A 26,919-nucleotide genomic window follows, 5' to 3' on the forward strand; every position below is an offset into this window, starting at 1 on the left:
CAACCCAAGAAGATAATTGAATGATTGCTATCAGCTGGCTGTTACTGCCAAATTATCGTTATTATCGTTACTGAATACGTCATGTTGTGATTTCTGTGTCTTCAGCTGCATCTGGGGAAGAATTTTGAGACCGTACAGACAAAACAGTGCAGCCGAAGTCTCGTTCCTTCTCGCTCTACCCGTGAGAGAGCTTGTCATCGCCGTCCAACCAGCTTCAGGGCCCTTCAGGAAGGGCTGACGAGAGTCTACAAAAACCCTCAGAGACGAACATCTGGAAATCATTAGTGGCAGGAATCAGCGTTTTGACGTGTAACATGTAACTCAACATCAGGGATCAGACATGCTGTGGTTAGGGTTGAGGTGACGTCTCTTCAGGGGAAGAAAGCGTCCCGGGTCAGCTGTTCGGCTCGATGCGAGGGACAGTAACTTTACCAAGAAATCAGGTGAGGCTACTTTTCCTGGTCATTGCACCGGTGCCTCGCCCTGTTGGTCAGAAGGGAGGGAAAGTCCGGGGAAGAACGCGATTGCCCCGAATAGTGGTCGTCCTCCCCAGAGCCCTGGAGGGAGCAGAGCCAAACCAGAAAGGTAATAGGATAATTTGGCCATGTACACTCTGGGAGTGAAGGATTAAAAAAAACATTCTAATAAAGCCAGAGTTTGCGTTTGTTTTTTCGTAATTGTCAGAATTGGCAAACTTGCAGCTGCATGATAACAATATCTTTGGGTTTTGAGACATTAAGGGCAGAGCTGCCTGCATACCAGTTAAAAGAAATATGGTCAGGGCTCAAAAAAACCGAGGTTCCTCCATAACAGATTACAGTTAATGTGAAAGCAGTCCGTTATTGTGCTCGCTGCAAGCCTGCACTGATAAAGTCTGGAGCTCAGAAACAAGCGTTTGAATTTGCTCGTGAAAGGATTCATCTCTCTGTGTCTCTGCAGCTCTTCCATGTGGCCTATGTGCTGATAAAATTCGCCAACTCTCCACGTCCGGACCTCTGGGTTCTAGAGCGGTCCGTCGACTTCGGACAAAACTACCAACCCTGGCAGTACTTTGCTTGTGAGTATTCATCCACACACATTTATATTCACCTACATAACTCATACGTAGTGCAGTCCAGATGTTTCGATATTAGGACCGAATCAAGTCGGATTCCATCGCCATCACTTCATGCTTTCCCAACCTCCCTCAGGGTTGGATTTAATTCTCCCTCTAATCTGGGAGTTAAAAGCAGCCCTGAGGGCAGGCGGCTGGTTGGCTGGTGAGGGAGGCCATTGCGTCACAGAGCTGCCAGCTGATTGGTTACGGCAGCTGTCAGCTTAAGAAAGCTGGAGGGGAATTCCAGGCATGTCAGCCAACAGGTCGCTGCTTGATGCTCACCTGAGTAAAAGAGACAAAGTTGGAGTGTCTTGGAGAGAAGAGTATTTTAATGAGGTGGCTTATTGAAAGCTGCACCAGCTGTCAAAGATCAGAGCGGTGGATGATTGAGCGTCTGAGGGATGTCTTGCCCCATCATTCTGAAACACAAGGTCAGTGAACCTCACCGGATGTCTTACCCCGGCATGATGTCAGGCTGTTCTCAAACGTCTGCTCGTTTAAAGTTCCGGTGTGTAGGATCAAGCGCCATCTAGTGGCCAAGTTGAAGACCACCCCGCCTCACCCCTCCCCCCTCCAAGCGAGAGCCTATGGTGGCGTGCAGGTGCACGTGCGCTCATGCGCCTATGTATGAACTACATTTGCCAGACTCGGTTCTCAAACTTCTCACGACTCAAAATTGGCCATGAGCATCAAACTCGTCCAGTTTGAGAAATCGGAATCCATTTTTAGATGTCATCTTAAAACATCTGACTGCATGGAACAGCGATACATCTGAAGAAGAATGTCGGCCACTGGAAGTTTCATGGTTTGTTTGATCTCAAACGTGTGTGTGTTTGTGGATTACTGGGCAGACGGCTGGATCAAGAAGAGGTTGGTTAGACTTGACGATTTCGCACGAGCGTTCGTAAACTGAGGCTGTTTGCACTTTTGCCGTTAGCCGTCAGTCACCGTTAGCTTCAAGCTAAATGTACATGGCCGGCTCTTTCTGGATTCCACAGTCACAAAGAAGTCATGCAAGCTGAGAAAAAAAATCTTCAGGAGCAGAAGACACTTGTGAGAACTTGGAAAGGCAAAACACACTTTTCGAGAGAAATATATATTCTGCCTTCAAGCTATGAATAAGTTATAAAAGGAAACCCTGTTATATTGAAGGCAATAAATAACTAACTAGGTAAACTTTCTTGGCCTAAAGCAGCTCACGACAAATGAAAAGCCTCAGGCTGCTGGCGGCCAGCAGGTGACCTTCGTCCTACTAACTGGAGCTGAACTGCTGCAAAGGTGCAGGAGCAGAGGCAGCAAGTCTGGGCTGAAGACCTGCAATCACCAATTACCCTCTAATAGCGTCGTAATTAATAGAATGAGTGTTCGGTCCAAATAATTACCAGGCAGGTCTTCCCCAGTCTAATAAACAGCAGAGAGATGATGGATATGACCTCTGCAACATGAAAGAGTTACAGAAATCCACAGTATTTCATAGTCAGGTGTGTGTGTGTGCGCGCGCGCGTGTATACAGCAGACTAAATTAGTGTTAGCCCTCAAAGCTGTAAATCTCTCAGCTATTTGACAGTTTTAGTTTAACCTGCAGCAGCTGTTACCTCAGACAAACACACACACACACACACACACACACACACACACACACACACACACACACACACAACATTACAAAATCCTAGTTCCCTTTTCCCCTTTTGTCCTGTCGTCACAAGGACAAACGTTAGATGAAGTGAAACAGCTGCAGGAGTGAAACGGGCCAGTGCCTCAAACACACTTCATATCTATCAAACATTATCCTTCACGCGCTGCTAGCGGCGACGAGAACACGCCGTCGCATCCTCAGCTCAACTTCATCTCTAAAGAACCTGAAAAACAACACAGAGAGAAGCACATCTTTTTCATAAATATTCCTCAACAAATGAATGATTGTAGTAATAAAACGCTCGTTTGTTTTTTAATTTATTTTTGCGTTTCCAGAACTCAGAGTCACCACTTTACATGATGATTCACGCTTATGAATTGCAAAGTCTGGGTCAGGCTGGTTCAGAGCAGATGGAGTCTCATTTCAAGCTCTTGCGAGGTTCCAGCTGAGGTGTACTTGGGGAGGAGTGTAAAACATAGACCTGGTAGACCTGGACCAGGCCAGACCCTCCTCTAATTATCATGCTGAGACACATCGTTAAAAACGCCACAGGATGGTTTCTGCATGAGGGGAAGTTCACACGCTTGCAAATGTATGCTTGTCACTGATTATAAGCTTTTCTTTTCTACCCCCTTTCTCTGTGTGTGTGTGTGTGTGTAGCCTCAAAGAGAGACTGTATTGAGCGTTTTGGGCAGAGGACCATCGAGAGGATCAACTATGACAGTGACATCATTTGTACAACAGAATACTCTCGTATCGTTCCACTGGAGAACGGAGAGGTAAGTCGAGAAATACATTTGTTAATATCAGGGTTTTGGCGTCGTAGCACGATTTTAGGGACAGGGTTATTGTTGTTTTTTTTAACACTCCAAAAATACCTTAAATCAGCTGAAGATATGAAGCCTAATAATCCAACATTTGCAGGTGTTCTCAGGGACGTGTCAGACAGTCCAGGGGTGGGTTTTCCTAACTGAAATACAGTTTGATATTCACTGAAAAATCAGTTCATTGGTCAGGATTTGAGGCTGCAGCTCATGAGCCATCAGTGTGTGTGTGTGTGTGTGTGTGTGTGTGTGTGTACGTGTGCGTGTGCGTGCAGCAGATACACAGTCAACATTTGTTTCCTTGTTGAAACAAAAAATTCCATTCAACCTTGGTTTGACAGTTTGTTTTGTTATCGTTTGGTATTTATATTTCCTCACTTTTGTGTTACACCTTCCTCCTGCTCACCTGTCTCAGATTGTGGTGTCGCTGGTGAATGGGCGTCCTGGAGCGATGAACTTCTCCTACTCGCCGGTGCTGAGGGAGTTCACCAAGGCCACCAACATCAGGCTCCGCTTCCTGAGAACCAACACGCTCCTGGGTCACCTGATGGGAAAGGCCCTTCGTGATCCCACCGTCACCCGCAGGGTGAGACACCCGTGATGTTCCGGTGACTGAAGGGGAGATTTTCCCTCTTGAGGTTCAGCTGGTTTGGAGAGTTTGTTTTTCGTTTTCTAAAAATAGGCTGATTGTAGGCTGATTCGGGAGAAACCCAGTCGTGTGTGAATTGAGACCTCGACCCTTGGAGGTGCCACACCTGTAATTTCAGGGTTCGGATCAAACGAGGTCGGCATGAAAGGGCTCTACTCGCAGCTCTATCTTCCTGCTGTTCCAAGCTAAGCTAATCCTCTGCTGGATCTGTAATTAAAGCCAGTTTCAAACACTGTCAGGCGCTGCGCCGTTGTGGGGGCGTGTCTACCTGGTCTGTTTGTTATCTGCTGTTCGCCATGAAATGAGAGGAAGAAGATTCTTTACCATCAACAAATACACACAAACCAGAACAGCGGAGGGCGTGTTCCAGTCTGGTCTCAGGTGCATCTGATTGGCTGCTGCAGTGTCACATCAGGTTCCCTTCCCAGACAGTTGACTCGGGGCTGCTACAGTACCCCAGTGGCCAATGTGGTCTGAATACAGCGTGATGCCTGAAATACACGGATGGGTGCTGGGCGTTACATCAGCGGCGTGCAGCCGGGTTACAAGAAGCCAACCGGCCACTCGTTTCTATGGCGATTCTGTCATTTTAGACATCGGGACCAACATGTCATTGGACGACCAGGGAAAAACTATATGGGACGCGGTCAGTTGTGCTGTTCTGATTAATAAGCATGATTATTGACTGCAGTGACCCGATTTGCTTGAGGCATAACGAGGGTGATGTCACTCTCCTCAGCCAGCAGGAAGGCAACATCATTTTAAGAAATCTACGGTGTAAAAATGGATTCAAAAGTTGTGTTTAAGTGTGTATTGTGTGTTTTTCCTGCAGTATTACTACAGTATCAAAGACATCAGCATCGGGGGGCGGTGTGTGTGCAACGGTCACGCTGAGGCCTGCAATGCCCATGACCCCAACGACCCCTACAAGTAAGGACCGCCCAAACATGAGAGCGTCAGACGTGATTGTCGTAATTCACCGCTACACTGTTGTTATGAGGTTTGTCCTCAAGTGAACACCCGAGTTGCTAGAAATGATTTAGTGTAGTGACTCAGACACGTCTACCTGATCTCTCTCGCTCTCTCTCTCTCACACACACACACATTTAAACGCACATTCAACTCTTAAAAAAAAAAACACCTTTGCAGAACTCATATCCTCGAGCGACAACTGATCCGAGGATTGTGGTTTCACTCGGTGCCAGTCCTCTCTGTCTTTACCAGGCAGTGAACTGTTCCTTGAACACATGACGAAACCTGATATTCTCATTTTAAAACCTAACCTTTCTCTCCCAGGAGACCCTTCTCAGACCTCGTTTCATGTCGTCAGAGACGAGTCACAAATCAAAATTATGCCATCAGTGTCAGATCTCAAGCAGCGAGCCAGCAAGAAACAAAGACACGCTCGAGTACCAACTTGACACCTGAAATTAAGTAAAACATCTCATCAGCAGTCAGAAGATCTTTGCGGTTCAAGGGTGAGAGGAAAGGCGGCTGAAGGGTTCTGGCGTGGAAGTGCAAAAAAACCCCCGCTGATTTTCTCCGTGAAAAAATCAGAATTACAGAGGCCTGGAGAAGTCGTGGAGAGAAAAAATACATTACTTGTGGCCTCAAGATATAACTTGTTCCCTCAATTTAGTTATTTAGAGACCAGGGGATGTATTTTTCCCTCTATGTATTTAATCCATCCTTGTTAGATTTACCTTGTCCCCTCACATTGATCAGATTCTGGAATCAGGTGATATTTTCTGGTCATAAATGTATTAAGTAGGGAACAAGTAATAACTTGTGGCCTCAAAATAACCAAATAGTGGAAACAGTTTTGTCGTGATATGGGTTTTTTCTCTCTGTGGACACTCAGGGGTTCTGAGCTGAATACATTTGACTGGGAGTTAACTTGGTCCACAGTCTCGTGCGTTGAAGTCCACTAGTCGATAAAGCAGCCGAGGAGGCTGATGGGATTGTTTCCCTCAGTCATGGGAGACTGACCTCATCTCTCCGGGGGAAGATGGATTACAACCTGGATTCAGATAAACTTCCTGTTCCTCCTGTACTCTTTTATTGTTAAGGCAGATAAACAGGATTGAGCGTGTTCATGCACGTTTGGATGAACTATACTGTGTGTGTGTGTGTGTGTGTGTGCATGTGCGTGTGCGTGTGCGCTCCATGTGTGTGCGTTCGTGTACATGATGCAGTTCAAATGTAATTTGCGTGTGTGTCTCACTGCAGGCAAACGCAGCCGTCATTACACTGTCAAATTCATCATGAGCCACACAAAGATATCAAACATCTGCTTATAAACATTTGTATGATGTCCGTTTGCATGTGCCTGCAGACGCGCACGCACACACACACACACACACACACACACACGCCAACCGCACACACGTGCCAACCACACACAGAGAAAACCTGCATGCATGAGCACACTCGCACCGACTTGTTGAAGGTATCTTCTTTCCTGGAAAGCTGCTGCAGCTCTTTCCATGCTGATGCACTTGACTGATGTGGGACGTCGGGAGGTAAGACAGCGTTTGGGGGGGGGCGTGGAATACTGCAACTAATATACTACCTGTACTGCTAGTATTATAACTTTTGACCCCCCCCCCCCCCCCACACACACACACACACACACACACTTGAGGGGGGGTGATGCAGGGGATCATCTGACCACCCCTCAGTGTTTCTACTCCATGAATCTGTGTTTTGAGGCCCTCAAACCTGCAACCTGAGTGTGTCTCGCGGTGCAGCTGCAGGTCAGGGTGTTGAGTCACCTGCTGCCTTTAAACACACATCTGCTGTGGCCTCCAACACACCTGCCAGATGTCATCCAATCCAGTGTTGATGCGAGTGCTCAAATCAAGCTAAAGCTCACCGCTCCACATTCCTTTGCTCTGACACAAACCACCCAGCGAATCTCCGAGCGCTCGATGAGGTCAGGAGGGGATTTATTTGAATTCCTGGTCCCGGGTTCCCGTCAGTCGACCTGCGTACTGTGAGTGTAAATGTCTCAATGACTCAGTGGAGATTATTCCCAACCACTGTTTATTAAGGGAAACGTTTTATAATTGCAGCAGGAGATAAATCTACATCTCTGCCCTTTCCCTTTGTCTAAAATCGCTCAATACTGGCTTCACATATCCAATCATCACAACTGAATAAACCTGAAAGGCTGCAGCGATTTCTTTTTTTTTTTTCCATTCGTGTTTGATGTGAGAAAAACACTGATGAGTCACAAATGAAATGTTGTCTATCTCCTGAGGTTCAGTCTCGTCTGTGCTAAAGCCACACAGCTGTAACAGCTGTAATATATTCCCCATAAAGCTCAGTCCCTCAACACCATGTTAGCAGCGAAGAGAAGAATGTCTGGACTTTCGATTATTCTGAGTCGATGTCAGGAGGGAAATTAAGTCCTCCAGCACCTCGCTCTTTTCCTACTCTCCCTCGCGTCTTCTTGCCTCACTCAGTATTTGTGGGACTGGAAGAACTGAATGTTTGTCAGTTCGGACCGATGAGTACAAGTATTTATGTCCTGGATATATACATGTCTTTTACTCCTTCAGCGGATGGTATTCATCAATCGGAGTTCTTTCTTTTGGTTAACTGTCAGTCAATTAAATGAAGCCACCAATGCTTTTATGGTCAGTCGTCTCCAGACCCCTCTCTCCTCTGTGCTGTATTTAGCTTAGCGCAATGAACGCTCGTGGATGGGAAATGTTAGCATTCATTCATCAAAAGTCACCAAGTACTCTCACCTGCATGAATATGAGGTGGTCAGTGCCTGACCTTCATGATCAGATAATTTGAAACATTGTGATGTGCTCCTCTCTGCTGTCCAGACTGGGCTCAGGTATGAGATGCTGCACCTCCAAGGTTCCGTTGTGACTTCAGCTCACAGCTCTGGGGTGCAGTTCCCGAAGTGCTGGAATGCTCCTTTGAATAGGAACATGCCTTGTTGGCCTTCCTGCCGCCTAAAATATTGGCACGAGTCTCTGAAAAGCCCCCTGTTGATCAACCATTATCTCATTAACTCTACATCTTGGTTTAATGTTACAGCAGAGAACCAGAACTTTCAGCATATTAGCTCTCTGTCACCTCTAACATTTACTGGAGTGAGAATTTATTTTCTGCCTGCCAAAGAACACAGAATCATAAACGTCTCCATCTTCCTCTGTTATTGTACCAGCTCTTGGAATTCACACACACACACACACACACACACACACACACACACACACACACACACCCTTTGCTGTGCTAATGAGTAACCCAGATGCGTGCTCACCCGTGAACTGGAGGTGATGCTGCAGAGTGAAACCAAATGTTGTGATTATAACCAAGCTGACAAAAACACAATATTCCTGCATGTGTACGTTAAAGTAATCTGCATTTGTCTTCTTTTTCCAATCAAGCACCTTTAAAAAAAAAAAAAAAAATCCTTTTACAAAAAAAATCTTCTCAAAATGTGCACTTTTCCAGCCATTTTCGCTTCACCTATCTTGAAAGCTAATTCGGCCATTTAGAGGACATAAAAGTGAGCTCTTTATTCATGAGAACATTCATGCTGCGTACTTTGTTCAATAAAAACGAGGCCAAACTGACGTTCTAAGGCGTAGTTAACAGGCCGCCTCCACCGGGTCTTTGTCACCAGCGTACGATGATCCCTGGCTTGGGCTTCTCTCCTCGTCAGTCACTTTTCCTTTCAGTTAAAAGGCTTTGACTACTTCAGTGTAGGTGAAGGTTCTCGGTCCTCCAGGTGGATTCACGACGCTCAAGCGAGTCCGGGTGCTTGTGTGTGACGTGATTCCAGTAGCATTAAGGTGAGAGAGTTGAGTGTTGCAGATCAGAACTGAGCTTAAGTCACGGGAATCGTCCACAGAGAGCGTTCAGGTGTGAGCCGCGCCATGTAAGGGAAGCGGAGCACATCTCTGGACAAAAGCTCTGGATGAGCTATAGATGGATTTCAAGGTACAGCGAAGGTCACCAGCATAAATATGTTGGATTGTGCATGCAAGCATAAGCAGAAACGCGTAGGGCCTCTGAGATATTACTAACACAGTCCAGTCCACGCGTCGGCCGCTAATCCTGACAGGTTAAGTTTAATCTCAACAGATTCCTGCTCCAAACACACATGTGAGAGTCTGGTCTGTGTCGACGTGAGACAGACTCAGACGCGCGCTCAGCCGCTGCAGAATTATTAGTCTGTTTGTTTCACAGCAGGATTTACACAACTGCAGCAAATGAAGCGGATGAGAGTGCAGCTGGCAAATAAATGAATGTACGTCTGAGTTAGGCGTCAGCCATTTTTACAATCCCTAAATAAAATATTCAGCGTGAAGGAGAATTCCACCCCTCCTGATAAACCTGATGAATGTGGACGCCACAGCCACATATGAACCTGATTATTTCACCTCGCAGTGCATCTGGACTCTGAGTTGTGCTGCTGTCAGGAAGCTGCTGCTCCACGGCAGGACATGACCAGGAGGAAGTAGTGAATTTGGGTGGAAGCCCTCCATTGAAAGTTGTTTCCTCAAAAGCTTGAGGGACATCCATGGTGAGGGAGGAAAGAGAGTTGGATGTGGAGGGCGTGAGTCAGAGGATGCAGCAGGGAGCTGAAGACTGGATGGATCTGATAGTGAAAGCTGGAAACACAATCGGCTCGTTGGAACTCAATTCATAGACGTATAATCAGCAGCAGCCAGGGAACGTTGGCACACACGCAGTTAAAAGTGTGTTTGTTTTTTGTTTATCAGAGCCAGAACCTGCACGACCCTGAAGCGTCACCGGGCTTGAAGCCTTCTGACCTCCGAGTGTCATCAGAGTGCCCAGGGAAGCTGCTTTCAACATGGAGGTTTCTGTTTGTCCTGCGGTTTTGCAGATGTTCAAATTCAAAACCTGATAATTGAATGTGGTAAATCTGAAGCTGTAACCTGAGACAAGAAACAAGGCCCTCACGAGCCGACGCCTGTTTTCTATCAGCGAGCATTTACCTTGGCCGATGATCATACCTGCTCCTGTCAGCGTCAAACATTTGATTTGTTTCATTTATTCCTTAAATTGACAGACGTGCTGCTGCAGCGCTCCAACATGAACGTGGAGTTAAAGACCTGTGTGGTGCTGATTGGATGTGAAGTCAAAATACATTTACACATCTCAATATGTTGCTTTTTTTTTTTTTTTAATTGTTGCTCTTTCAATTATTTATTTATTTTTTAATTGCCCAAAATACCTACAACCTCAAAAACAGCAATGAAGAGGTTGAGTATTGGTGTTGGTGTCGGCAGTTGAGCGTCAGGCCGGATGGCTAAAATGTGCGATGTGTAACTAAGAGCACTGGAGTCCCAGTTGTTGGCCGGTCTCCTCACCCGTGGTCACGTGTCTCCCCCCTGGTGCCAGCCAGTGTGTTTGTCTGCCTCTGACCCATTTAGAGGACTTGTTGTCCGTCTCCCTGCCGTGTTTGGGAAGTTAGCACAGGAATCAGAGGCCAAGCTGGTGTGAAGCAGCCAGGTGATCTGAGAGAGCAAGACTCAGGTCTCAAATCATGTTTCACCCAAAACACAGCAGTCTGAGATTCGTGCAGACGTGTGTGTGTGTGCGTGCGTGCGTGCGTGCGTGCGTGCGTGCGTGCGTGCGTGCGTGCGTGCGTGTGTTTTTCTTCATTCATACTCAATACTTTCTGCAGGTTACAGTGCGACTGCCAGCACAACACCTGTGGCGTGTCTTGTGACCAGTGTTGCCCCGGATACAACCAGTTACCATGGAAACCAGCCACAACCTACAGTGCCAATGAGTGTGAACGTGAGTAAAGCACACATAGAAGCACACACACACACACACACAAGCGAGCGCACACACACACACACACACACACACACACACACTGCCGTGAGTGTAGTTAGCGATCCCTGTTGAGGAATGTGTTGTCTTTCATGTGGAGGCTGGACCGGAGTTAATGAAGCTGCCGCGTCCTCGCTAACGTTCACTCATGACCAACCGTCTCCACGCCGTCTGAGTGGTCGCCAGTAACAGCAGCAGTTCTCTCCGCTGTTAGTTACTGACTGCTTTTAGAATTCTCATATTTACACTGTTGGAGGGACTCTCATACAAAAGTTTCATCCAAATGAACGTGTTATATTAATACACAACTTTAGGGTAATGATAGAGGAATATAATGTGTTTCTGTTAGTATCTCAGTAATATTATTACAATTACTGCATCCAGTATCATCATACCACCTGAAATGGGGTGAATAAACATTTATTTTGCAACCGAATAACAGATTTACTTCCAGTTCAGAGCTCCAGGAGGCTGAGCGCTGCTCCGCTCTCAGTCCGTCCAGGATAAACGCTTCCTTCCAGAGGCTTCATGATCCCGCCTGGAGCTCCTCGGACCCTCAGGAGTCTTTGACCCATAAATCCATCGTCATACTGAGCATCTTGGGGGGGTTTTAATCCGTACCGCCCTCTTTATTGCCACCACAATACTGTATCATATGACTTGTCAACCAATCAGGGGTTGCAGGAGTCCTGGGTTATTGAGTTTGGTTTCTCGTTCTTATGTTTTCACAAGCAGAAATACTTGGTTGATCTCTGAAATGTTACCACCACATGTACATGTGTATACACATGAAAATACAACATAAGTAAATGGATATACACTACGGAAAAAAGAAGGAAATAGAAGATTTTAGCGCATAAATGTGCATGTATCCCTGCGCATGGTGTGAAGGTTCAGAATGGTTCCAAATAGTTAATTGGAGTGAGTTGTGAGCACCGAGGGAATTTGATGCTTGTGTTTAGCACATGAATCTGAAAATGCTTTGAATTTGAAGATTCGAGGTTTGGCGGATGGCTCAGAGGCGGCGTGGCCGTCCAGCAGTGGCGGGTTGCTGGCTCGACCCTCGTGCACGAGTGCGTGGGTGAATGTAGTCACATGGCCAAGGTTCTATATCCGTGAGCAGTCCATTTACCGATTATTTACACGCGAGAGTGACGTGTTATCAAAGCTGCAGTTACATGTAACAAGGACCGACATGGCTGTACCAGCGGCGAAGAGGTCAGCAAAGGTCAACATGGTCAGAGAAAGAGAAAGGGGCCCTCGTCATCACTGCGCGATGAAGAAAAGCAGACCAGTTTGATAAAGTGGAACCACAGAATATCGTTTCTGTTTCAAACGACTGACTCGGTGAATCACTCGTTGAAGCGGAGCGGGCAGCTAGCAGGCTAACGCTGCCGACAAGTTCTGATGATGCTTCAAGAGAACGTTCAGGTCTGTTTTGATTGATGAGAAGGAACATTTCTAAGACTGTTTGATGTTCCAATAACTTCTGATAAAAACGTGAGCGTGTTTTGCATCGGTTCATGTTTTGGGAACGTTCCCACAGAGCTAATGAAATGATACAATTGTCATTTCCAAGCCTGGAAAATGTTTAAAAAAAAATAAATGAAGCCTTACAAGTTTTAAAATGTCATGAAAATTTCCTTCAAAAATACCAGAATATTGGAGTACACATGAATCTGTTTTGGTTAATCTCAATTTAGTTGAACGCTAAACTCTGCCAAAGCCTCACGGCAGGTTTAGAATCTACATTTAGTGGCTCATCTAGTCACTGATGAAAACAGGAAATACAGGACGCCGAGTAGAAGCAGAGAGTTTAAGGTCTCGACTGCTTTGCTTATCACGCGACTGACTCAGTCGCTGCGTCATTCTGAAATCCCTCTGTTTTTTTGTGTTATTTTAAGAAAGGAAAAAGCCTCAAAAGTGTAAAAGCACTCTGCACTATCAGGCGGATAAGGAGCGCTGGTTTATTCAGCCGCCACCTCTCAGGCGCTGAGGAGCAGATAAGAACAAAGCGCTCTATCAGGGTTGTAGGAAGAGTAAAGTCTGCTCGGGTTCATCTCAAGACGCCAATTCGCTTTCTGTTACTTATCTTGACTTGCAGGTGTGTGTGTGTGTGTGTGTGTGTGTGAGAGACAAAAAGACAAAGACAGCAGCTGCAGAGGATCACAAATACAATTTCTCCTCATACATCACGTTTGCTTGCAGTTAAGATGGCGTTCGCTACGGCTCGACCGATCTGATACCAGATCAGCCCCTAAAAAAAGATTTCAGATAACTCGTATTTTCTACATGTATATTTAAAAAAAAAAAAGGAAAATGATAGCGAATACTGTAAACATCTTAACTCAAGCGAACTCGAACGATAAGGAACGCTGCTTGTCCGGTCTGTGTGGCTGCTTGTGTGCAGTTGTTAGCATTCATGGCAGGTTCATTTTTCTGAATTCTGATGGGCTGGTATTTTACCGCTGATTTTTGCTGAGTCTATGTTTGCTGACACCGATTTGATCCGTGCAACAACACATTTATGCGATTGTAGGGTTTTTCCACGTAAAGACACATAAACAAGCTGGAATCCAAAGAACAACATTTTTCTTTGTTTCCAAAGCTTCCGGAATTCATCGTCTTACTGTCCCTGCACCGTAAACAACAGCAAGGAAAAGATGAAGAAACTGATAGGGATTTGCTGAAATGGGCCTGATACCAGTATGTTCAAGAAGTCAGCGATATCTGTGCGGCTAGTGTTCTGCACCCCGAGTTAATGAAGCTCATCTCAAACTGTTGGTCTTGATTCTTTGAATGAACATCTAAAAACCTGCTGACAGAGCAAACCTCAAACAGGCTTTGATCAGATATGAAACTCCCCAGCGGCTCATCAGGTCTTCCTGTCCACCCACAGCCATCAAACGTCCCTTCAGGAGATGATTCAGTGCTTGTGGTTGTGTGTTAACTGCAGCTCCTTCTCTCATGTCTGGCCTATTTGTTTGGTTTGGAAACTTTATGTGATCCTTGGGAGTGTGTAGAGTAATCTCTGAGATTAATCAACACCTGACAGGGTTTGGAAACCACCAAGTGACCTCACAGAGTCTCGGCAGGGTTCAGACGGCGGATATATTTTGACTTTATGACAAAAACTGTGTTCACAGTCCGAATTGTTTCGATCAAATCGTGAGGCGGGTCTCCCCGGTCGGGAGGAGCCTTTTGAGAACATCGTAGATTTGATTCAATACAGAAATTCTTAAGAGTTACATCAATACCTGTCATTTTGTCGCATTTCAAAATAATGGTCATTTTTAGAAGCAAAGGGGATGGTTAAAAAGAAGGTGACTCACATGACACACATAACAAATGTATTATAAAACTGAAAAATAAGAGTGCACGGTTCATTCCTCTAATTGCTAGAAAGGCCGGTATTTGACAGAAGTGTTGTGGATGAATGTTGACAAATGAAGAAATGATGTCACACTGTGTGTGTGTATTAAAACACGCGCTGTCTGTGTTGTGTGCCTCAGCGTGCAACTGTCACCGCCACTCCTTTGACTGCTACTACGACCCCGAGGTTGATCAGAAGAGAGGCAGCCTGGACACCCACGGCCACCACCGAGGAGGCGGAGTCTGCCTCAACTGTCAGGTAACCACAGATTTCCGACGTTTCTAGGAAGCGCGCCGTTGTTGCTGGTGATTTAATCGTTGACACGCTTCCCTCTCAGCATCACACCACTGGGGTGAACTGTGAGCGCTGCATCCCCACCCACTACAGGGCCCCGGACCACCCCATCGACTCCCCTCTGGCCTGCTCGCGTAAGTGACACCTGTCAATCAAATCACCGCATCAAACATTTTTGGATGTTCACTTGTCAAATCTGACACTTGAAGTCAAGTTCATTCATCAAATCACAGCAGAAGTTATGTTTTTGTCGATTAGAACTACACTCTTAAAGTTCATGTAGTTGAAAGAGACCCAACAGTTCCCCGACAGCAGCGTCGGAGAACTGCCTCTGACGGCCACCTGCCCCGACCAGCGGGGGTGAAGGAGAGCAAGAGAGAGAAAGAGACACTGACAGACGGATGATATTGTTCTTATAATCTTTATATATCGTTATCTCATGTGTTTTTTTCCCACTGCACGTTTCTCCTACTCCTTTATCTTCCTCTCTCGACCTTCCTCTTCATCCTTGCAGCCTGTGACTGTCAGTCAGAGTTTACCGATGGCACCTGTGAGGATCTGACCGGTCGCTGCTTCTGCAAACCAAACTACTCCGGGGAGAACTGTGACTCCTGCGCCAGCGGCTTCATCAACTTCCCAGACTGCTATCGTGAGTTTACAGAAAATTAACCGGTTTCATATTTTCATGAAAAGATGAAAAAAACGCACGCAGGTGAAACCACTGGATGTGTGTCTCACAGGTCTGTGTTCTCTCTCTTTCTCCAGCAGCCATCCCCACGTATCCCAGCAGCAACAACGGAGAGGCCAAACCAGCGGGAGAGATCATCAGTAAGACTTTACGTCAGTTATTGTGTTGGGTTTTGAGAGAGGTCATGTTGTTTAGGCAGTTTGAAGGTTTAAATGCTCCTCTTCTATCATGGAAGAGTAACTGAAGCGTTGTTAGTCCAGGTCTGTGCTGATGCTGCTGCTCTCTCTGCCTCTCAGAGGAACGCAGACGTCCCAGACCGGAGTCAAGTAGAAATCTAGATATGTTGATATCCAGTGTCTGCAGGCTTGGTTCAGGATAACCGTGCAATACCAACATTCTGTTCTGGCCACTCAGACTTTTTGAAAACACACGATGGAGGTGTTGACAAAGAAATCAGATGCTGTGGAAAAATGACAGGAACACAGAACACCCGCTGAGTGTTTTTGTTTCAGGTCAGTTGTTGTGGGAGAGAAACACTGTGAACGTATGCGGAATGCGAGCAGAACCGTGAGCACCTGCTCCTATCGGCCTCTTGTGTTCACGGCAGGGAGGATTGTTTGTGATGAGAACAACGTTCTCATCGTAGAGAAGAGCAGCAGCCACACTTCTGACCTGTCAGTCCAGGAAACATGTCTCATTCTGTCTCCAGACTGTGAGTGCAGTGCTGCTGGAACGGTGGACAACTCCTGCAGGCCCGACCCCCGGACTCGAACCTGTGTCTGCAAACCCGGGTTCACTGGCGACCACTGTGACACCTGTGCTCCTGGTTTCTATGGGCTCAACTGTCAGGGTGAGAGACAGCGAGACAAACACACACTGGCTGACCATGTTGAGTAAAGAAGGCAGGATGACGATGGGAAATGAGACTCAAAACAGTTTACTGAACTGAAGTCTAGTCCTCAAATCTGTCGTTGAATTTGCCAGAGAAATTCTAAAAATAACACAAAGTAGTTTTCGTTTTGGTGCAGAGAGAGAGAGAGGGAGAGAGAGACAGAGACTTAGAGAGACACACAGTCAAATAGAGAGACAAAGAGAGACAGTCAAAGAGAGAGACAGAGTCAAAGAGCGAGACAAAGACAAAGAGACAAAGAGAGGGACAAAGAGACAGAGTCAAAGAGAAAGACAGGGTCAAAGAGAGAGACAAAGAGAGACAGAGACTTAAAGAGAGAGACAGGGTCAAAGAGAGAGACAAAGAGAGACAGAGACTTAAAGAGAGAGACAGGGTCAAAGAGAGAGACAAAGAGAGACAGAGACTTAAAGAGAGAGACAGAGTCAAAGAGAGACAGTCAAAGAGAGAGACAGAGACAGGCATCCCAGCTGCTTTATTCATCACTTGTTTATTTATCCAGTGCTGGGTTTGCCACCCAGGAGATAACATGTTTCTCTCTCTCTTACACACACACACACACACACACACACACACACACACACACACACACACACACACACACATGTGCCTGAGTAAACAGCATTCCACTCAGCTGTGTTGTAAATACTTCAACATTCAGTCTGTCCTTTAGCAGCTGATAAACGTGCTGTAAATAAATCAAATGTCCGCGTGTGTGTGTGTGTGCGTGTGTGTGCGCGTGTGTGTGCGCGTGCGTGCATACGTGTGCGCGCTCGCAGCATGCCAGTGTTCAGGTCCTGGCTGTCTGGATGGGTCATGTGACTTGTTGACGGGTCATGGTGTGTGTCGGAGCGGTTTCCAGGGTTACGAGTGTGACCAGTGTGCACCGGGCTACTTCAACTATCCACTCTGCCAGCGTGAGTCACTGCTTTCTTATCTCTCTGCATGTGTGCGTGGTCAGCCCAGAAGGAGTGGCAGCAGCAGCAGCAGCAGCAGCAGCAGCAGCAGTAGTAGTAGTAGTTAGTTGTAGAAGTAGTAGTATCAGCAGTGGTTGAGTACGTTGTCCCAGGAGTTTCCTGCATGTCAATAATGTCATGACAAGAGTCTTGGTATCTGTTTTGTGTCCTCATTCTTGATGGCCAGAGTGCTCATTGATTATTTAATGTAGAACGATTGCTGGTGCACGGCTGCATTTGCACCTTTAAAGTGATGCTTCACCCGCTGCAGCCAGTCACACGAGCAGTCACCCGTCAAGAGGGAGTGTGCAGCTCCATAGGGCACCAGGGAGGAGACAAGGCTGCCTGCCTGCTTGTCTGACTCTGAAGTTTATGGACAATCAGCGCATTTCCCCAAAAGTTGGCATATTCTTTTAAAGACATTCCCATCCTGACGTCCAGGAATGTTCTCGGAGGGTGAGGTCCTTTACCTCAGCAGAGATCTTCTCAGAGCTGGCAGTCGCTGAGCAGCAACGTGCGAAGTAAACAGATTCAGCAACGACTCTCAAACTTCCGCAGAAACACTTCAGCTCTGCGCGAGTTGTTATGGATTCAAAGAGAAGGAAATTCAAAGTATCCACCTTCTTATTAACACCAGGTGCTGGGACTTGTTTCACATGATGGCCACCGACTAATAAAAACAGCCTATAAAATGTTCTTACTCATTTCGACTCGGGGAGTCTGAGTGGTAAACAGCTGTCGGACGTCGCTCTCTTGTCTCTCTGCAGTTTGCGGCTGCAGCACAGTCGGTTCTCTGCCTGAAGGCTGCGACGTGTCTGGTCGCTGCCTGTGCAAACCCGAGTTCCAGGGTCCCCGATGTGAACAGTGCCGATCTGGATTCCACTCCTACCCCAACTGCCAAGGTGCGCGTTCAAACGTCCCGTCTGACGCATGAAAACTAGGAACTGAATATCCCGACAGACTGAGCTCACGCGGCCTCACAGGGAGAGACGCACACGGAGCCGCGTGGCACCAGGCTCTTTATTATGAAGTGTTTTACTGCCTCATTACGTTTTATGATTCTTTACTCAGGATTTTTCAGTGTAAGGGGATAGAAGGGCTGACAAAAGCTAAGGTGCTTTCATCACCGCCACGTTTTAGCATGAAAATGTGGTTTTGCTGCCTTGAGCAGCGTTACAGCATTTTGTTAAAAGTCTTACAGAATTGTAGTCATGTGTAATGAAGTAAAATATGACCACTTCTCCTCCGTTTGGCCTTTTTTATGCCATGACTGCAGTGGGCTGTCTTCTTTTTACTCAGAAAGTCCACGTAAGGGCTGCCCTCAAATCTGATGCTGACTTAATTAATTTGACAAAAAGCGTTGAAGTAGTTTTGTACAGAATTCAAGAATGAAGCGTTCCTTGTGAAATGCGCCTCATCTGTATTCAGCTGTACTTTGTTTGGTTTAGGTAACTCTTGAATTTGAGTGCGTCTGAAGTAAAGTCAACTTAATCTGACTGGAAGGTTTTAGTCCTTCTGAATTATTACAAATTGAAAAGTTAAGCCTTCTTCTCAGAACTCAAGGATGACTAAGAAATGCGGCGATCATGAGATCATCGCACGCTGTTTTCTTACTGAATAAAGACCTGCTGACCCAAAACCACTTCTTACCTGTGATTAACGCTTCCTGCTTACCCAGTATGCACCTGTGATCCTCGCACCTCATTGGACACCAGCTGCACCGCATCCGGTCACTGCCACTGCCGGCCCAATTACAGCGGAGCGTCATGTGACCAGTGTGCGCCTGGTTACTACGGTTACCCCAGCTGCACACGTAAGTCAGCAAACATCCTGCTGATTGTGAAGTTTGCGTGACAATCAGACTCGATGCTGTCGGTGTTTATATCAGAAACGTGTTGTGTGTGTGTGTGTGTGTGTGTGTGTGTGTGTGTGTGTGTGTGTGTGTGTGTGTGTGTGTGTGTGTTCGTGTTCCAGCCTGTCAGTGTTCTACAGAGGGTTCCCGCTACAGCAGCTGTGACCAGGTGACAGGTCAGTGTGTGTGCCTGAACAATGTGGTGGGACTGAGATGTGACAGCTGCGCACCTGGCGCCTACGGCTTCCCGAACTGCCAAGGTATAACACACACACACACACACTCACAAACACACACTGGGTAACTGAACGTGGGTCTTGTAAACACTGCGTGTTCATACATGTGTTCGAAAAATGTAACTGCCACAGTCTTTTTTTTTTTTATGACGTTTTTCGTTTTTTTTCTCTTGTCACTCGCAGCTGGAACCTGTCATCCCTTCGGCTCCGTTCAGTATGTGGTTCCCCCTCCAGTGGTAAGATTGTTTGTGTGTTTTTCTGGATTTGTTTTTGCACCTTAGCGTTTGTTAAGATCACATTGAAGACTGAAACAGACTGATTGGCTTGGTTTCTCAGGGCCAGTGTGAGTGTCGCCTCCATGTGGAGGGCCCGGCCTGTGACAGGTGTAGGCCTCTCTACTGGAACCTCTCCCCGGACACTCCTGACGGGTGTTCCAGTAAGTTATCCTCCACACACACAGCTTCACTTGGACTGCAGTACACCAGCTAATGTCTGGTTTTGTCTTCAGACTGTGAGTGTAACATCGCGGGGACCATCAGTGGTGTTGGCGAGTGCTTGCAGGTGAGGATGTTTCTAAGGTTTAAAAGCTCGGTGTTAGCATAACGCAAATTGTTTATTAGCTTCCATTGATTTTGAGTTTGAATCACTCATATTTTTGCCTTCTTTTTTTACCTTTTATCAACTAATTAGCACAAACTGAAATTCATTTGATCTTTTTTGCTGACGTCCCCCTCAAGGCTCGGTACCGGGCGGGTGTATGTGTTGATATGTATTAATGTCAGCCAGAATAAACCCATAAAAAGCAACATGCCTTTCTCATGCCATGGGAATAATCTGTGTCTTGATCCTGACAGGAAACTGGTCAGTGTCACTGCAAGCCAAACGCATGCAGTGGAACCTGCTCCACCTGTAAAGACGGATACTACAACCTACAGGAGCACAGCTACTTCGGCTGCCAGGGTGAGACCTCATAGGACACAACGGTTATAAAGGGACATGCCATCTTGATGAGCAATCCTCTTTGTGTCCCGCGTCCCCAGAGCCGGACACAAAGAAAGAGATTCTTTTCTCGACTGATTTTATTTGAATAGCCGGTGCTACTTTCCCGACTTTGTGCAGTGATTTGACGCAACACCTCAAAGTTTTTTGTCTGCAAAAACCAAATGTTTTTTGATGACGAGAAGAGCAACTGCGGCTACTAGTCATGGCCGACTTTGTAAGAAAGCACTGGACCCGATGGAACTATGCTAAATCTCCCCATCCACTTATATTCATTGTGCTAAGCTAACTAGTGTGCTAACATAAACAGCAACAGCATAGAGGAGAGAAAGTTTTCTATCTTCTTGTCCGGCTCTGGGGACGAAGATCAGTAAGAGACTTTGTTATTTTGAGTGTTGTCATTTTTCTGTAATAAATGAGGAGCATGTGGATGGACCGAGGAAGGCTTCATTTCGAATCAGCGCCGCAGCTCCACAACACAGCTCACACGCAAATCTTAAACTGCCCAGCGATTATGTTTCCACTCACCTTACAAACATGTGAAGGTGTATGCTTGTGTTTAGAAACTGTGCATGTATGTGTGTGAACAAACGAGCCGGAACTTTAGTTTTTTTCCTCTTCTCGCGTGTCGCCAGGTTGCCAGTGTGACATCGGAGGTTCAGCAGGTCAAGCCTGTGGCGAGAGGAACGGCCGATGTCGCTGCAGGCCCAATGTGGAGGGACCCAAGTGCAACCTGTGAGTTGACAACTGACCTGAAAGCACTTATTCACAGTTCACGTGAAAGTTATGAAATTAATGAAAAGAATGTATCTTTAAATGGTAGTAAACTATATTTTTCTTATTCAACTCTAACGCTCTCATCAGAGTCCAAGTAAGTAGAATGGAGCTTCTCACGTCTTTGTGCTGTGGCTGTGTGTCTCCTGCGTCCATTCGTCCATCTGTCTTGTTAACACTGTATCTCAGGAACTCCTCCTGGGAATCTTTCAGATTTGGTTCATTCAACTGAAGAATGAACTGATGAGATTTACACACAAAAAAAAATGCTTGACCATAACTCTTAAGATTGCTTGGCTCATAAAGACATCTTTATCCAAATTATCTTGGTCTGCAGACCTCGTGCCGATCACTACTTCCCAGATCTCCATCATCTGAAGTTTGAGATCGAGGAGGGAACCATGCTGGATGGAAGACCGGTGCGATTCGGCTACAGTCTTCTGGAGTTCCCAGGCTTCAGCTGGAGAGGTTATGCTCAGATGTCACCCATCCAGGTAGGGACGTGGATGAGAGCTCACGTGCGTCTTCGCCACTGGCCGTATTTTCCAAAATAAAGAAATTCCTGCTCTGCGAGGTGCTGCTCCATGTATTCTTTTCACTGCTTGACTTGTGGAGGGAGGTAAAGACCTTCTAAAGCCTCCTGAATCACGCAGACCTGAAATATTCTGCAGCTGTTAGTGTGACTCCACCCTGAGATGCACCATTTCTCAATGAAATGAGAAACTTAAACTGGTTCTGTTTGTGATTTACTATGCAGTCAGTATGGCTCCACACTACTAGACTCCAGATATTTGTTGGTGTGTTTATATGTGTTAAATGCAGCGAGGGATGGGAATCCAAAAACTGGTTCCCAGGGTTTCTTTTCCTTGGAATCATTTGCTCATTTTTCAAATGATTCCCTTGTCGATTCCGGTGGGAAATTTCACGAGAAAGGATGACAACAGGGCAACTTGAAATACTTGCAAAGAGGATATTTCATGAAAATACCAGCGTGCAGGAACATTTGCACACACAGCACCGCCATGACTTTGAATGAATGTGGCGTTTTTGATCTGCCAGTGAATCTCTACCTAGCAGCAGCGGCAACTTGAGCACGTCCTCTGCTGTTCATGCCGCAGGCAACCAACCAACCAACCAAATGAGAATCAATAAAGAACCGAGTCATTAAGCAGAACCGTAAATGGAATCGGAATCATAAGAATCGGATCAATTCCCATCCCGAGTTGCAGCAGAATCGTTGTGCTGATGTTCTTATTTGAGTGTTTTTGTGACTGTGGCCCTGCGTTTGTACTTCTCCTGCATGACACTAACAGCTCTGTGGCTCGGCGACATTTCTCTTTGGTAAAACTACATTTCAGCACTAATGTGAACATCAGAAACTCAATATTTAAGCAAACGTGTGTCTTTGGTTTATAGATTTGGCTGATATTCCTTATTTCCTTTGATCTTAACATATCAGACAAAGAAGCTGTGAAATTGAAGTAAATCATCACTTGTACGATTCATTATAACTTCCATGGACGTGTATGAGCTGAAGGGTAGAAATCCAAAGACACTCTTGGGGTCTTATAGTGCCTTTTTTTAACGGCCTCTCTAATTGGTGGTAAAGGTGATGGTGTTTCTCCCATCTTATCCTCCTCTGTCCTCATCTTCACCCCCCCCCACCTCTCCCCCATCCCTTCTTTCTTACGTACTGTCTACATCTCCCTGCTGCTTGGCTCGTCGGTCCGTCTCCAGTCCCGGGTGTTTGTGTCGGTTTCCGTCAGCTCCCCAGACCTCTTCCACGTGGTACTGCGCTACACCAACAGGGGGGGTTCAGATGTTCGGGGCAGGGTGGCTGTGATAGAGGATGGCTGGAACTACGATTGTGGTAACTGTAAGTGCTGGTGGGGTTGTCCTCTTCCCTCCCTCTATCACTTATTCCAGTAATGGAAGAGGAAGGGAAGGAAGTGGACTTTCTTCTCGACTTCTTGTTTTTTCCCTCTTTTGTCCCTCCCTGATTTCCTTAATTTACTTTGGATTTAGGCTGTGTTCCCCACACGTTGCGGGTAATAAATTCTGATTTGTCAAGTACCAATTTGGCAGAGTCGCCTCGGGCAAATATTTCACCCAAAATGTGTCATTTGCCTTTCAAATACTTACAAATCGGTGACTTGAGTTCACAAACAAGGTTTTCCCTCCTGCATGGCTATTTTGTGGAGTTTTTAGTGAATTACTGAGCGTACGGATGTCTAAAGAAGACTGGATTATACCAGATGATGCACTTTAGAGCTTGTAAACCCACATTTTTGGGCAGGTATGCTGTTGGCAGCCATCAGTCTCCATTAGCTTCAAGCTAAATATGTGGCTGGTCCTTTCTGCGTATCTGAAGTCACAAAGAAGTGATGCAGGAGGAAAGTGCTTGGAGAGAAGAATCTTCCTTTTTTGGCCAAGTTTCACTTCAAAGCATTCATCTTTATTTTCTGTCAAATCGTTCCTGAACGGAACACAGCTTTAATCCCAGACGTGGATCTCCAGTCTTCCTCCTCGTCTTCCCGTACTGGAGGGCAGCTGATGCAGGGGTGTGTGTGTGCTGGTTGGTGGGTTTGAGCGCTCTTGATCAGGGAGCTCCATCTTCTTCTCCAGGGCCACAGATCAGTGCAGGGACGTGAAACTAAAGATTATTTTTCAACTCTTTCTTCTTCCACTCTTTTTGCTTCTTTTCTCTGCTTGTCTTTATCCCTTTATCTTTGTCCTATATCTTTTCTGCATTCCTCCTTGCACCGTCCCTCCTCTCTCTCTCTCTCTCGCTCTCTCTCTCTCTCTCTCTCTCTCTCTCTCTCTCTCTCTCTCTCTCTCTCTCTCTCTCTCTCTCTCTCTCTCCCCCTCCCCCCTCTGGCTTCAACACTCTTGTAGACGGCAGTGAAGCTTCAGGTTTATGTGAGCGAGGCAGACGTCTATCTGACTCGTTTCATCCTCAGATATATAAACTCTGAGGGCGTCACCTCCAACGGTAAAATAACAGCCTATCAGGTCAACCGCAGAGGTAGGTGTCCGCCAGTCACCGCCAGTGATGAGTGTGTGAGTGAGAGAGTGAAGAGATGAATGTGTGAGACTTTATTGGCTCCTGGTTTCTGTAAAACTTGAATCTAATTTTTATGTTGGCAAACTAGAATTATCTTGACACTGCTGATGAAGATGTCTTTTTTTTTAATTAATAAGTTTTGCTCAAACACATGTATATAAAGAGCAACACAGGGGTGAGGGATTTTTGTAGTCCAACAGGAAGTTAGCATATCAGGGATGAGGTGTGTTTGTTGTCCAGCAGGACATGGTCATCTCCATGGTTCCCTCCACCAAGGATTAGTGTTCATCGAGATCATCTTCACTAATGAACCACTTTGATGATGCTCGATGCCTAAATGCAATGGTTTGCAGAGCTAAGCTACCGTTAGCCTTTGAAGGAACTACACCACAGTCACATGAGTTAAACATCACCACTACTAAGCTCAGGCTTATTCTGTTTTCACCCTGATGACCTTTAATGACCTTCACGGCCTCCCTTGTCTCCTTTAGACTCTTGTTAGCGGCCCACTTTGCTAAGACACATAAACACCTGCTTTTCATTGATGTATTTTACGCCATAGAAATAAACGTTGAGGTATCTTCAGCTTTTGTTAATCACGGGTCTCATTTCAGGCATTTAGCCATTCAACAAGGATAACTTTTTTCCATGTGTTTGGCCTCATTCTTGCACCGCTCCATTGATTTGCTTCTTTATGCTAATTACAGTTCACTGTTTATATCCAGGATTGATTTTTTCTTTTTCTTTTTTTGTTTTGGTGTGTTTGTTTTCTAAGGTTCTGAACAGTCCAAACAGATCATCTTTGCTCCCAGCGTGGAACCGACTTTTGTCAATGTTCCCCAGAACAACTTTGTGGAGCCGTTTGTGCTGAACCCAGGAAGCTGGACTGTAGTTATCGAGGCCGAGGGAATCCTGCTGGTGAGACTCAATGTCTGCTTCACACATGAGCACAAACGCTGAAGGGAACATGCCTGCTTGTTATTTAGAAGGGTGTCTACTTTCTTCTGACGCTGGGAACAATGGACACAAGTGGATTTTTAAAAAAAAGTTGGCATTTGCCTTTCAGCTACGGTGCTGCACTGTGTACAATGCTCGGACCAAACATGTCAGCACATTTCTAACATGACTTTTTAGGTTTTGGGGGTAAGTGTTGGCTGTTCATGCTCTGCTTTGTCCTCAGGATTACTTGGTCCTGCTGCCAAGTGCCTACTATGAGGCTCCCATTCTCCAGATCAGGGTGACGGAGCCCTGCACCTACAGCTCCGCGCCAGACACCAGTCAGAAGTAAACATAGCTAGACAGTATTGTAGTCATCAGCTAGTCAGCCAAAGAAAATTAGCACCGATAATTAGCAAACCAGCATCTGTTCTCTCTAAACCCGGTCTTTGTCCGTCTCTCTAGCTGCCTGCTGTACAGTTATTTGTCTCTGGACTCCTTCCCTTCCATCTCTGGTCATGATGCCAGCTGCCGTAATGACAATCATCTGCCGCGCCCCTGCCCAACAGAGAAGGTCACCCCTCGCCATCCTGACATGGCCGTCTGCAGCGGCTATGATGTAAGAGCGGGAAAGAAGACCGATGTGATGAAAGACAACATGAGCACAAATGCTCATCTGATGCTGCATTTCTGTGCTTTTCATGCTCCTCGGTGAGGGCAAAGGTGTAATAAATATGTTGTGCGTCCTTCTAGCAGATCAGCGTCGAAATGCGAACACGTCTGCCAGCTGCGGGTGATTATGTTCTGGTCGTAGAATATTCCAGCGAGGAAGAGTTGCCACAAACGCTGTCTGTCGCTTTCAACTCGCCAGGAGCGCGAACACGCCAACACGGCATCACCATTGTGCACTGCAAATACAGGTACGTGGCCACATCGAGTCCATTTCCTTAACAGCCGCACATTCGATTGCCCTCAAAGCTGGCAGGTGTTTTCCTGAAGTCCCCCCAGAAAGTGCAGCGCCACTTGATGTGCACTTTAAGTTTTTTGGGAACTGTTATGATATTGATGTCTGTTATTTGTCCCGATGTGGGATATGATTGGTTCCAGACCTGTAGCCACTCCCTGTTTAAGATGGTGTCTGATATTTTAGCTAAGAGACCTTTTTTTTTTCTATTAGGAGTGTGCTACTCATGCTCCGTCTCTCTCATGTGGAGGCTTAAAATGGGATCCTGTGTTCAGTGTGGCTGCAGGGAAAAGTGTGTGTTCAGCTGGTTCATCGTCTATTGTCGCTGTCTGAGCTGTACTGAGTCAGTCAACAACTCTTTATCGCCATGTGTGTTTGTGCAGCTTCCTGTGTCGAGTCGTGGCCATTGATGAGCAGAACAGAGTGGCGGTCTTCTCTCTCCCCGCTGACACGGAGCTCCAGCTCATCTCTGACCGCGCCAGCTTCTTCCTGGTAAACACGATCACATGATTGATATGAACTCTTACATTATGAGCTTTCTTTAGCTAGAATTGTCTTTGGAGGAGACGCTTTATTGTATTTTTCTGATCCTTAATGTCAAACTGTGTGGAAATGTGATAAATGTCAGTATTTTGTGTCAGTATTTTAGTGTCAAACGAGAAGAAACAACTGGTTTGAGGTCCAGATTTTGCAGAGATATCTGTTGAAGTCAGCATGCTAACCAGTTAGCACCATTTTGTCCTGCCATGTAGAGTAGAGTGCTGCAGGGACGAACTATTTTTGTTGTCCAACAGGAAGTTCGTATGTCAGGGATGAGATACCCTTGTAGTC

The 26,919-nt window shown here is 46.2% G+C and overlaps 1 protein-coding gene across 7 annotated transcripts in view; it reads left to right on the plus strand.

Moving 5' to 3' along the window:
• lama5 (laminin, alpha 5) overlaps positions 1 to 26,919 on the plus strand; it is a 118,011-nt gene that overhangs the window by 37,066 nt on the left and 54,026 nt on the right. For 2 of the 7 annotated variants that reach the window (XR_015117825.1, XM_086213102.1), the window contains exons 3-28: positions 940 to 1,057; positions 3,396 to 3,514; positions 3,975 to 4,145; positions 5,041 to 5,138; positions 10,891 to 11,006; positions 14,558 to 14,676; positions 14,756 to 14,846; positions 15,227 to 15,361; positions 15,478 to 15,540; positions 16,110 to 16,250; positions 17,087 to 17,224; positions 18,031 to 18,165; positions 18,942 to 19,076; positions 19,238 to 19,375; positions 19,535 to 19,587; positions 19,688 to 19,787; positions 19,860 to 19,912; positions 20,206 to 20,311; positions 20,986 to 21,085; positions 21,462 to 21,618; positions 22,862 to 23,000; positions 24,964 to 25,106; positions 25,369 to 25,472; positions 25,590 to 25,743; positions 25,878 to 26,044; positions 26,472 to 26,580. Coding sequence is in view for 6 of the 7 variants with exons in the window: in XM_086213102.1 (XP_086069228.1) it covers positions 940 to 1,057; positions 3,396 to 3,514; positions 3,975 to 4,145; positions 5,041 to 5,138; positions 10,891 to 11,006; positions 14,558 to 14,676; positions 14,756 to 14,846; positions 15,227 to 15,361; positions 15,478 to 15,540; positions 16,110 to 16,250; positions 17,087 to 17,224; positions 18,031 to 18,165; positions 18,942 to 19,076; positions 19,238 to 19,375; positions 19,535 to 19,587; positions 19,688 to 19,787; positions 19,860 to 19,912; positions 20,206 to 20,311; positions 20,986 to 21,085; positions 21,462 to 21,618; positions 22,862 to 23,000; positions 24,964 to 25,106; positions 25,369 to 25,472; positions 25,590 to 25,743; positions 25,878 to 26,044; positions 26,472 to 26,580 (3,102 nt within the window). In the remaining variant the exon portion in view is untranslated. Of the gene's footprint in view, positions 1 to 939; positions 1,058 to 3,395; positions 3,515 to 3,974; positions 4,146 to 5,040; positions 5,139 to 10,890; positions 11,007 to 14,557; positions 14,677 to 14,755; positions 14,847 to 15,226; positions 15,362 to 15,477; positions 15,541 to 16,109; positions 16,251 to 17,086; positions 17,225 to 18,030; positions 18,166 to 18,941; positions 19,077 to 19,237; positions 19,376 to 19,534; positions 19,588 to 19,687; positions 19,788 to 19,859; positions 19,913 to 20,205; positions 20,312 to 20,985; positions 21,086 to 21,461; positions 21,619 to 22,861; positions 23,001 to 24,019; positions 24,150 to 24,963; positions 25,107 to 25,368; positions 25,473 to 25,589; positions 25,744 to 25,877; positions 26,045 to 26,471; positions 26,581 to 26,919 lie in introns of all 7 variants that reach the window. The other 5 variants (XM_086213103.1, XM_086213106.1, XM_086213104.1 and 2 more) reach the window with 5 other exon arrangements.

The sequence above is a fragment of the Aulostomus chinensis genome, chromosome 9 (genome assembly GCF_037954235.1).
Source record: "Aulostomus chinensis isolate RoL2024-O1b breed Wild chromosome 9, RoL_Achi_v1.0, whole genome shotgun sequence".
In the NCBI taxonomy this organism is placed as follows: Eukaryota; Metazoa; Chordata; class Actinopteri; order Syngnathiformes; family Aulostomidae; genus Aulostomus; species Aulostomus chinensis.